This window comes from Oncorhynchus tshawytscha, linkage group LG26 (assembly GCF_018296145.1).
Source record: "Oncorhynchus tshawytscha isolate Ot180627B linkage group LG26, Otsh_v2.0, whole genome shotgun sequence".
Taxonomy (NCBI): domain Eukaryota; kingdom Metazoa; phylum Chordata; class Actinopteri; order Salmoniformes; family Salmonidae; genus Oncorhynchus; species Oncorhynchus tshawytscha.
The window spans coordinates 47541945-47554294 of NC_056454.1; the positions used below are offsets into that span (position 1 = coordinate 47541945).

Below are 12350 nucleotides of genomic sequence, written 5' to 3' on the forward strand. Positions count from 1 at the left end.
TTGGTGTCAGACTTGATACGCCTGTACCACTTTCCGTGCGGAAGCAGAGAGAACAGTCTATGGCTTGAGTGGTTGGAGTCTTTAACCTGTTGGGGCTAGGGGGCAGCATTTTCACTTTTGGATGAAAGGCGTGCCCAGAGTAAACTGCCTCCTACTACCAGATGGGAATATATGCATGTTGTTATTACTGGTGGATAGCAAACACTCTGAAGTTTCTAAAACTGTTTGAATTATGTCTGTGAGTATAACATAACTCATATGGCAGGCAAAAACCTGAGAAGAAATCCAAACAGGAAGTGAGACCTCGATTTTGAAAACAGTGCCATTTAAAGTCCAGTTTAGATATGTATGTTTATGCACTTCCTAGGGCTTCCACAAGATGTCACCATCTTTAGATTCTGGTTGTATGATTCTACTATAAAGGTCCGATTATCCGGACCTTCCTTTCACACCTCCTGATATAGAGGTCCTGGATGGCAGGGAGCTCGGTCCCAGTGATGTACGGGTTGTAGAGCCTGTAGTGATGTCTGCACCACCCTCTGTAGCGCCATGCGATTCAGGCAGTGCTGTTGCCATACCATGGTGTGATGCAGCCAGTCAAGATGCTCTTAATGGTGCAGCTGTAGAGCTTTGGGGATTTGAGGGCCCATGCCAAACCTTTTTAGCCTCCTGTGGGGGAAGAGGCATTGTTGCGTGTGTGTGGACCATTTAAAGTCCTTAGTGATTTGGACACAGAGGAACTTTAAGCTCTCAACACGTTCCACTGCAGCCCCGTCTACGTGGATGGGGGCAAGCTCGCCCCACCATTTCCTGAAGTTGTCTTGGGTCTAAGGTGTCTGGGATGGTGGAGTTAATGTGTGCCAAAGCCAGCCTCTCAAAGCACTTCATGATTACAGATGTGAGTGCTACAGGGTGGTAGTCATTGTGGCATGAAGCCTTAGAGTTCTTAGGAACAGGAATGATGGTGGTCATCTTGAGATGTATGGATTACAGACTGGGATAAGGAGAGGTTGGAAATGACAGTGTTGATGCCTGCCATGCTCTAAGAATACACTGTGGAATACCGTCCGGCCCTGAGGCTTTTACGAGTGTTGACCTGATTAAAGACTCAGGTCGGCCTCGGAGATCCGAGATCCTCTGTGTCAGTAGGGGCCCTCACGCGCAGCACGGTGTTGTTATAGTCAAACAATGAATACAATTAAATGTATTGAGTTCTTCTGGTAGAGAGGCATCGTTAGAGCAGATCCTGGTCTTCATTTGTAATTAGTAATGGACTGTAGTCCCTGCCACATGCGTCAGAGCCTGTGTAATATGATTCCACCAAGGGAGGCTGGTGAGAGGAGCTATAGGAGGACAGGATCATTGTAATGGCTGGAAAGGAAACCGCCACTGTGGGGACAACATCACTGATGCATTTCCTAATGAGGCTGGTGACGGAGGTGGTTAGCTCTGAACATATCAGCAGTCCGGCAGCATAATCTCTGATTCTGATCACCGTTTCTCAACGGAGCGAGTAACGGGTACTTCCTGTTTGAGTGTCTGCTTGTAAACAGGAAGCAGGAGTACAGAGTCATGATATGATTGGTCGAATGGGGGGAGGAGGGAGGGCCTTGTATGCTTGCCTGTAGGTAGAATATCAGGACCTTATCACCCCTAGTGACGTTGGAGACGTGTTGATGTAAATTGGGCATCAAGTGTTGTAATGACGTGGAATTACATTTGCAGGTGTAACGGATGTGAAATGTCTAGCTAGTTAGCGGTGGTGAACGCTAGTAGCGTTTCAATCAGTGACGTCACTCGCTTTGAGACCTTGAAGTAGTGGTTCCCCTTGCTCTGCAAGGGCCACGGCTTTCGTGGAGCGATGGGTAACGATGCTTCGTGGGTGTCAGTTGTTGATGTGTGCAGAGGGTCCCTGGTTTGAGCCCGGGTATGGGCGAGGGGATGGACTAAAGTTATACTGTTACACAGGCAACTAGAAAAGAAAAGCAGAGTTTTTTTCTTGCGAGTTTTCAAGCTTGTTTATAGCCTCGTACAGTTTGTTAAGTGCCAGCTTGTTATTTTTCTTGTCCTTAAGTGGAATGTCTACTACGTTCATGATAACAGCTTAAAACTCCCGTGGGGAGGTAGAATTCATCTGACCATAAGGTAATACAGGACAGGTGAAAAATGCATTGATGGATCTGATGTAAAAAAGTTTTTGACGTTTATAAGAAGTTATAGCGGATACAGTTAGTGAAAATACAAGTAAAAATAAATGCCAAAAAAGTATCACAAAATAGCAGAGAGCTCGCAAAACGGCGGTCATACAGTATGCCGCCATGCTTCGCCATATTTAGTTTATGTCGAGCGGACCTGATACGATACCTAATCGAATAACTTTTTGAAACATTACAGTAATTATCGCCAATAAACTATTTTAAACTATACTAATAAAAGGACACGCTGACACAGACACAAAACCTATTGTTGTATTTTCATGACATGATAGCTAAAATAATTCTGTCAAATAAGTATTTCACTGCATGACCTTGCTGAAACATGCCATGCCAGGTGTCACATTTGCTGACCACTCTCACTAGCGTCATGACAGCAACACTAGCTGGATGCTGTCCACATTAAGACTTCCGGTTTCGGGATTCTGCCTTCAAAATAAAAGTTTTACAATAAAACCATGGCGAATGCTAGAGGCCTCTAGTGGCCAAAGGGGCGTCTTAGCATTGGCATCGCCATTGAGGGCTTCCACCACTTTAATGAAGCCAACTGGGTGGGACTTCCAACTTAATTGGCTGATCCCTCTTGGTGACCCTGTTGCAGTCATGTCCAACCGGGTCGTCAGGAGAAATCAGCCAATCGGTAAGAAGAAAATTGACTACTTCAAAATGGAGATTACCTCAATGGTGCTACCCATGCTGTCACAGAGGCTATAATGGCACAGAGTCCTCTATCTCAATTGGTAAAACGCTATGCGTATGATACGAAATCAATCTTTTTTGCAGCTTTGCATAGTACATAATGTTACAAATGATGTAAATATATACAGTACCAGTCAAACGTTTATACGTTTAAACCCATTCCAGGGTTTTTCTTTATTTGTGTTAATCTGCTAAATTGTAATTATTCGTCTACCTCCTCATGCGTTTTGCACACAATGTATATAGACTCTCTTTTTTTCTACTATGTAATTGACTTGTTTATTGTTTACTCCATGTGTAACTCTGTGTTGTTGTCTGTTCACACTGCTTTGCTTTATCTTGGCCAGGTCGCAGTTGTAAATGAGAACTTGTTCTCAACTAGCCTACCTGGTTAAATAAAGGTGAAAAAAAAATTGTACTATTTTAGTGAAGATATCAAAACTATGAAGCAACACATATGGAAATCATGTAGTAACCAAAAAAGTGTTATATATATATATATATATACACATTCTACAGACCACACTGAATACTCCCCTTCCCACTTTTACAGAATCATTATTTCTCTATAAGCCAATATGTAATGCATATATAGTGATTTGAGGGCATTTATTTGACGTTGGAACGTGTTTTAAAATCCCAAATTAATGCACATTTCAGTTAAATATGAACAAATGAGTCATTGTTAATGTTTAGACATTTTAATGTTTATTTTTTTTCATACATCATTAATAAATACAGGTTAATGACACTTTTCTAATTTACGTGAGAGACTGTTAATTTGTACGTTTCCGAAATTCCGTTACCCGGAAGTACTATTTTATTTTCGCTGTCGAGACGCTGGTTCCACTGTCCGGCATCTTGTGCGCGTTTGTCAAAAGGGGTCCCTGTCTGGTTTATGTACAACTCTGTAGTCAACAATGTTTGCTTTAAGATCACTAGCATTTAAATCGGTTCCATTCCCAGGGAAATCACAGTTGGTAAACTCGGGGCTTCACACCAGTGCCAGATGGAGCGGTGCAAAAGTTGCAGTTGTAAGTAAAACCTGGATCAGATATAGTGTGTCGAGTAGTGGGCTACATGATTAATGTGTGCCAAGTCAGTTCTGACCAGTTGCCGGTAGTATCGGAAATCCCTAGCTGAGTAATCGCTCAACTACACTCTCTTATATTGCGGTGTTGTTGAGTCAATCAGTCGCTTGCAGTTTTCTTTTCTTTTTTTTAGCAACGCTATATAGTATTTACACACTAAGGTTGCTAGGAATGAACTTGCAAAAGCCAGAAATGAAATACAATGTCATTTCAAGTCACCCTGCAGATTCTTCTTCTTCGATGTGGTTTAACGACAGTTGTCATCCAATAAATGTTGCGTTAACTAGACTGGGGTATAACTCGTATGCTTTGCATAATTAAACAAAATTCAAATAAATACCATACTCCACTATTTAATTATAGATATATAGTCCGACTTCATGCCAACAGCCTGAAAGGATGGGACACCACCACTTAACACCCTGTAACTCTTCTGATGTCAATTCTCACACACCCAAATACCTCTCTGCAGCTGCCACCACAACCTCTATGTTCATAACCTCCATCCCTGCAGTACAGTTGATAACCGTTACTATAAATGCCTAAAATCTAATCTAACATGCTGACCAGACAGGACACGTTGCGTGCGCGAGCGTCGCAAAATACATTTAGAAAAATTATTTTGTCCCCCTACACCAAACGCGATCACCACAAGCAGGTAAAAATATCAAAACAAACTCTGAACCAATGACATTAATTTGTGGACAGGTCAAAAAGCATTAAACATGCATGGCAATTTAGCTAGTTAGCTTGCACATGCTAGCTTCTATAAACCAATGAGGGGATGGCACGGTGGGTACCTGCTTCTATAAACCAATGAGGGGATGGCACGGTGGGTACCTGCTTCTATAAACCAATGAGGAGAAGGGAGAGGCAGGACTTGCAGCTCGATTTGTGTCAGAAATAGAACTTTGTCGGAGAAAGACTGAACATCAAAACAACAGACAATGACTCTTCTGTTTTACCACATACGCCACCCTGTCTGCGTCGCATCATAAACACCGGGAATCTTTCCCTTCAGCTGGTCAGCTTTCACGTTTACCTCTACCCCAGTAATCACTCCTTTCAATGGCACCCTTTTCTTGAGAGCAAAACAATTCACATCTCCCCCTCATTAGTTGAACACCTGTTCCCTCTGACCAGCAGAAACACAAACAATTATCACAAGACCACTTCTGAATTACCCTCACTGATTCCACAGCATCCAACTCTGTTTTCACCCACCCTGAAACCACAAATGGATCAGCCAAAAGGCAAGAGTCAACTTTTTTCTCCCAAAAACGTCACTCCTACTATCACAGACTATTCTTCATCCTGACCCTGGGTTACAAGCCTGGGGCTATGAGAACTTCACCACACCCGACCACCTCCGATACTTCCACTTCTCCTCTTTAACTCTGTCTGCTTACATGTTCTACTATTCTTTAACAAACCATCTCCCTCACTTCCCCCACCATGTTTACCCGACTCACCGTCTTCCTCCCTCTATCGTTTAGATGACCTCTGCCTCTCTTTTCCTCCTCCGTATTCCAAGTATAACTATCTACTTATGATAATACTGCACTTCTGACATACTTCTTGTCTTGTCAAGGGATGCCATTTTAACCGGTTGTCACAATCTCCGTACAATCAGCACGAACGCCTCGGGATGTCCACCCTGCCGATGGTCTGTAGGGTTGGTCCTTATGCAGAGGGAACATTTAAAAAAAGAAAAGAAAGACATCTAATACATAAACCAACTTTCCAAACTTCCTCTCAGCTTACCTCATATCTAAATAAAAGTCCTTCAAGTGTGCCATGCCTGCACACAAAAAAGCAAGAACTTGTGGGGGACTTTTATTTTGACATGAGGTAAGCAGAGCGGAACTGACCATCTAATAGAACATCATTTCCCGTAAGATGATCAATAATTTCTTATGAAGTGAACGTGTCATATTAACGTGAGTCATGTTAACAGGTGCTGTCTGGCTGTGGTGTGTATGACGGAACAGAGATCCATGAAGCATCAGCGTGAGTCTATTGTAGTAGGCCTATTTCCATTCTATTCCAAGCCTGTCTTACACTATACAACATCCTATTGTAGTAGGCCTATTTCCATTCTATTCCAAGCCTGTCTTACACTATACAACATCCTATTGTAGTAGGCCTATTTCCATTCTATTCCAAGCCTGTCTTACACTATACAACATCCTATTGTAGTAGGCCTATTTCCATTCTATTCCAAGCCTGTCTTACACTATACAACATCCTATTGTAGTAGGCCTATTTCCATTCTATTCCAAGCCTGTCTTAAACCATACAACATGCTATTTACTTGCCTACACTGTCTTACACAACATGCTATTAACTTCCTTGACAAGATGGCTAAAACATCTTAAAAATGATTATAATGTTTTTTAATCCAACGTTTTATTTAACTAGTTCATTCCAGGTGTAACTCTGTTGTTGTTTGTGTCGAATTGCTACTGCGATCTTGGCCAGGTCGCAGTTGTAAATGAGAACTTGTTCTCACCTGGTTAAATAAAGGTGAAATAAAAAATTAAAACATAAAAAATAGGCAAGTCAGTTAAGAACATTTTCCTATTTACAATGACGGCCTACACCGGCCAAGCCCGGACGCCGCTGGGCTCCGCTCTATGCACCAGTCGCCTGTGAGAAGTGGGCCAGCAGGAGGTGGTGCCTGATTCACACGGTGAACAAGAGGTGCTACATCATTCTCTCTGATGTGTTGTGTGTGTGAGACAGGATCCTGGTGCACCTGAGCAGGGGCGGGGCCGAGGTGCAGATGTACGCCCCTGACGTGTCCCAGATGCATGTCATCGACCACGGGAAGGGAGTGCCAGTTGAGAACGAGTCCAGGAACGTCTTATCGGAGTCCGCACGCATCGCTAGGGGCAACGTCACAGATCTCGCCAAACTCAGCGTTGGCGACCATGACGCCATCATCTTCCCAGGGGGCTTTGGGGCTGCAAAAAACCTGTAGGTGGAACAGCATTGTCATACCACATTGTAAAAAAAAAAAAAAAAAACGTTAATTCATATCATTCATGTTAAGTATACCTGAGGAACAAACACTTTGAGCTTCTGCAAGGGCATCTCAATGTTTCTGTCTCTGTACCCCTCAGACGGATCTGTTCTGCTTGTCTTGTGTGGCAGGTCGACGTTTGCCGTGGACGGTCCAGACTGCAAGATCAACACAGATGTGGAGCGTGTCCTGAAGGACTTTCATAAGGCAGGCAAACCTATCGGGTCAGTGCTGTCGTCGTGTGTAAAACTGTGCTTGTTGGGGATTGAGCTCGGATAACCCAGACCAAAAAAATATTGTGTAATCTGGTCAGATGCTTGATTTATATTTGTCCAAGAGCGACTAGGAATCGAGTGCCCCTTGTAAATGAATACCTTTTGGGTGTATCTCAATCGTTTTAAAGTGGCTTCATATTCTTGTATCCATTCCTTCCATTCACACTCATTTGAAGTTAAGCAGTCAGATGGATAGATGGCGGAAAGGAATGAAAGCAGTTTTAGAAAACTACCATCTAATATCAGTGTGTGCTCTCGGTTAAGACGAGGATTCTAGTATCTCTAACTGGTTGTATAAATGAGGGAGAGTTATTGTGTTTTTATATAACCTTTATTTAATCAGGGAGTCATACTGAGACCAAGGTCTATTTTACAGATGAGCACTGAATTACAGAAATGATAGAAAATACTCATATCAAAAAAATAAATCCAAAATGCAAATAGATAGAAAAACACAGTCCTAAAAAATAAAACATTCATCAGTAATACGGTCCTCAATCAGCTTCCTGAATGGACCTAGAGACACCAGAACATCACATTCATCAGTAATACGGTCCTCAATCAGCTTTCTGAATGGACCTAGAGACACCAGAACATCACATTCATCAGTAATACGGTCCTCAATCAGCTTTCTGAATGGACCTAGAGGCACCAGAACATCACATTCATCAGTAATACGGTCCTCAATCAGCTTTCTGAATGGACCTAGAGGCACCAGAACATCACATTCATCAGTAATACGGTCCTCCATCAGCTTTCTGAATGGACCTAGAGACACCAGAACATCACATTCATCAGTAATACGGTCCTCCATCAGCTTTCTGAATGGACCTAGAGACACCAGAACATCACATTCATCAGTAATACGGTCCTCAATCAGCTTTCTGAATGGACCTAGAGACACCAGAACATCACATTCATCAGTAATACGGTCCTCAATCAGCTTTCTGAATGGACCTAGAGACACCAGAACATCACATTTTAAGAACATTTTGAAGATTGTTCCAGAAATGGGGTGCAAAAAACAAAAAGCCGAATTATCTAACTGATGAGTTACCCATCCCTGAGACCTGGTTAGCTTTTTGTGTCATGAATCTTGTTCCGGAGGCAGCTCTGCATAGTGGCATTAGCTAGCACAGCCACAAAGTCATACAATCATACAATACAATTTTAAACCTGACCTTAACCACCCTGCTAGCCTTAACCACCCTGCCAGCCTTAACCACCAAATGACCAAAAAGCATATCTTTTTAGTTTTCAATCTGCGTATAGTAGCTCATATGCCTAAAGGTTAGTAATGATGTTAGGTAAAGTGGGAGTTTTTGTAAAAATAATTTATAAATTAAAACATATCAATGTATCCACCTATGTGACATCAGAGGGCCAACCTCTAAACTAAGCTGGTCACATGGAATTAGTACATTGTCCTAACCTGGCTATATTTAACCTAGGTTGTGCTGTATCTCTCCTGTGTTGGCTGCCAAGCTGCTTCCTGGGGTAGAGGTGACGGTGGGGCACGAAGAGGAGAAGGGGGGCAAGTGGCCCTATGCTGGCACTGCTGGGGCTATTAAGGCCCTGGGAGCCAAGCACATTGTCAAGGAGGTCACCATATCCTTTCACATGCTGGATTATAAATACTGAACACAAATATAGACGCAACATGCATGTATTTCACATGACTGGGAATACAGATATGCTTCTGTTGGTCACAGATACCTTACAAAAAGGTAGAGGAGTGGATCAGAAGACCAGTCAGTATCTGGTGTGACCCACCATTTACCTCATGCAGCACAACACATCTCCTTCACATAGAGTTGATCAGGATGTTGATTGGGGCCTGTGGAATGTTGTCCCACTCCTCTTCACTGGCTGTGCTGAACACGCTGTTGTACACGTCAATCCAGAGCATCCCAAACATGCTCAATGGGTGACATGTCTGGTGAGTCTGCAGGTCATGGAAGAACTGGGACATTTTCAGCTTCCAGGAATTGTGTACTGATCGTTGAGACATGGGGCCGTGGTGGCGGATGAATGGCACGACAATGGGCCGCAGGATCTTGTCACGGTATATCTATGCATTCAAATTGCCACTGATAAAATGCAATTGTGTTTGTTGTCTAACTGTTATCTTACTGTTGACATCAGCAATTAAACACGTTTAAGGTAATTTGATATAACCTTTGATAGATCATGGCGCTTGCAATAAGTGGGTTAAACTCCCATATGTTATAAATGTTTTATTTAACTTAGGAAAGTCAGTTAAGAACAAAATCTTATTTACAATGACAGCCTACTGGGGAACAGTGGGTTAACTGCCTTGTTCAGGGGCAGAACGACAGATCTTGTCAGCTCGGGGATTCGATCCAGCAACCTTTCGGTTACTGGCTCAATGCTCTAACCACTAGGCTGCCTGCTGCTCCAATTGTAAGTATGTTAAATACTACATATATTACAACATTTGTCAAAGGCAATGTGAAAAGTTACAAAGTTACTCAGCTGAAAGTGCATATGTAATTGAAGCTGTTTTGATGTGTGCTTTTGATTAGCCTCTGTAATCCCTGTCTCTGTGTGTGACCCTTGACCCTGAGTGTCATCACGAGGCCCACGTAGACCAGAAGAACAAGGTGGTGACATCACCAGCTTTCATGTGTGAGACCCAGGTCCACCTGATCTTCGACGGCATCGGCGCCATGGTAACCAACGTCCTCAAACTCAGTGGAAAGTGAAAGAGCAGAACCCACAATAGTTTATTATTAAATATCGTACCAAATAGCAATGTTGTCCAACACAAATCCACTTCACCAGTAAACTATATTGAAGGAGTGTGCTCGTTATGTGGTTTTACAGCTCTCAACAAAGTATTCATCAAAAGCTTAAGATTTAGATTTTATTATATGTGCCAGTATTCAATAGAAGTAATTATTTTGTATGTTTTTGCTGGAAATCTAGAGAATATTAATTTATTATAATAATAAACTACTTTATTCTGCTAACTAGATACAGGTACATTTCCCTGTTATAGGAATGGAATGGAATTCTAGGAGTTGTAATTTAGAGAAGCACTACTAGTTCCTGTATTGTCCAGCAGAGGGCGCTAACAGGTCATTGGCCACTCGGTTTTAAATGCAAACGTGTTGAGGTTCCTCTCTCTCATTCAAAGATTCAGAGCAGGTGTACAAATGTATTAACTTTAAAATCATCTGTGTTTCTAGGCGAATAAGCTATAAATATCTCAAATGCTGAAATCAGATTTTTAAAAATAAAAAAAATTAAGCATTTCATTCAGACTTGAGACGGCTTGCGCTAAGGAAAGGCAGTGTTTAGGGAATGGCTTTACTTACCTGGAGTCATATATGTTGTCATTGAATTCATGTCTGTTGAATAAAGAGATGTCAGTGAACTCATCATGTCAGTGGAATGAAGAGATGTCGTCACTCATGTTTTATTTATTTAACCTTTATTTAACTAGGCAAGTCAGTTAAGAACACATTCTTATTTCTCATGACGGCCTACCTAGAGGCCTCCTGCGGGGATGAGATAAAAAAATAAAACAAATCTAAATATAGGACAAAACACACATCATGACAACACAACACTACATAAAGAGAGACCTAAGACAACAACACAGCATGGTAGCAACACAACATGGTAGCAGAACAGCATGGTAGCAGAACAGCATGGTAGCAACACAACATGGTAGCAGCACAAAACATGGTCCAAACATTTGGCACAGACAACAGCACAAAATTCAAATGACAACAATACACACAAAGTCAGACCACAACTGTCAGTGAGAGTGTCCATGATTGAGTCTTTGAATGAAGATGAGATGGAGATAGAACTGTCCAGTTTGAGTGTTGTAGCTCGTTCCAGTCGCTAGCTGCAGCGAACTGAAAAGACGAACCACCCAGGGATGTGTTTGCTTTGTGGACCTCTAACAGAATGTGACTGGCAGAACGGGTGATGTATGTGGAGGATGAGGGCTGCAGTAGATATCTCAGATAGAGTGGAGTGAGGCCTAAGAGGGTTTTATAAATAAGCATCAACCAGTGGTGTTTGCGACGGGTATACAGAGATGACCAGTTTACAGAGGAGTATAGAGTGCAGTGATGTGTCCTATAAGGAGCATTGGTGGCAAATCTGATAGCCAAATGGTAAAGAACATCTAGCCGCTCGAGAGCACCTTTACCTGCCGATTTATAAATCGTAATATAAATTTATTTACTATTTAAACCGTAATCTAGCATGGGTTGGATGGTCATCTGAATCAGGGTTAGTTAAGCAGCTGGGGTGAAACAACAGCAACTACAATAGAGGAAACCAAGTCTAGATGTAACTTTAGCCTGCAGCTTTGATATGTGCTGAGAGAAGGACAGTGCACCATATAGCCATACTCCCAAGTACTTGTATGAGGTGACTACCTCAAGCTCTAAACCCTCAGACGTAGTAATCACACTGTTGGGGAGAGGGGCATTCTTCTTACCAAACCACATGACCTTTGTTTTGGAGGTGTTCAGAACAAGGTTAAGGGCAGAGAAAGCTTTTTTGACACTAAGAAAGCTTTGTTGTAGAGCATTTAACACAAATTCTGGGGAGGGGCCAGCTGAGAATAAGACTGTGTCATCTGCATATACATGAATGAGAGAGCTTCCGACTGCCTGAGCTATGTTGTTGATGTAAATTGAGAAGAGCGTGGGGCCTAGGATCAAGCCTTGGGGTAAGCCTTGGGGTACTCCCTTGGTGACAGGTAGTGGCTGAGACAGCAGACTTTCTGACTTTATACACTGCACTCTTTTGAGAGGAACGAAGTTAGCAAACCAGGCCAAAGACCCCTCAGAGACACCAATACTCCTCAGCCGCCCCACAAGAATGGAATGGTGTACTATATCAAAAGCTTTGGCCAAGTCAATAAAAATAGCAGCACAACATTGCTTAGAATCTATGGCAGTGGTGACATCATTGAGGACCTTTAAAGGTTGCAGTGACACGTCCATAACCTGAGCGGAAACCAGATTGCATACCAGAGAGAACACTATAGACATTAAGA

The 12350-nt window shown here is 42.4% G+C and overlaps 1 protein-coding gene across 1 annotated transcript; it reads left to right on the forward strand.

The window, feature by feature from the left end:
- Nucleotides 1-3723: 3723 nt before the first annotated feature.
- On the forward strand, nucleotides 3724-10725 carry gatd3 (glutamine amidotransferase class 1 domain containing 3). The gene is made up of 6 exons (XM_024404136.2): nucleotides 3724-3946; nucleotides 5961-6013; nucleotides 6749-6982; nucleotides 7160-7252; nucleotides 8755-8911; nucleotides 9901-10725. The coding sequence occupies exons 1-6, from the start codon at nucleotides 3833-3835 to the stop codon at nucleotides 10027-10029; spliced, it is 780 nt and encodes a 259-aa protein (XP_024259904.1). The 5' UTR covers nucleotides 3724-3832; the 3' UTR covers nucleotides 10030-10725.
- Nucleotides 10726-12350: the final 1625 nt, after the last annotated feature.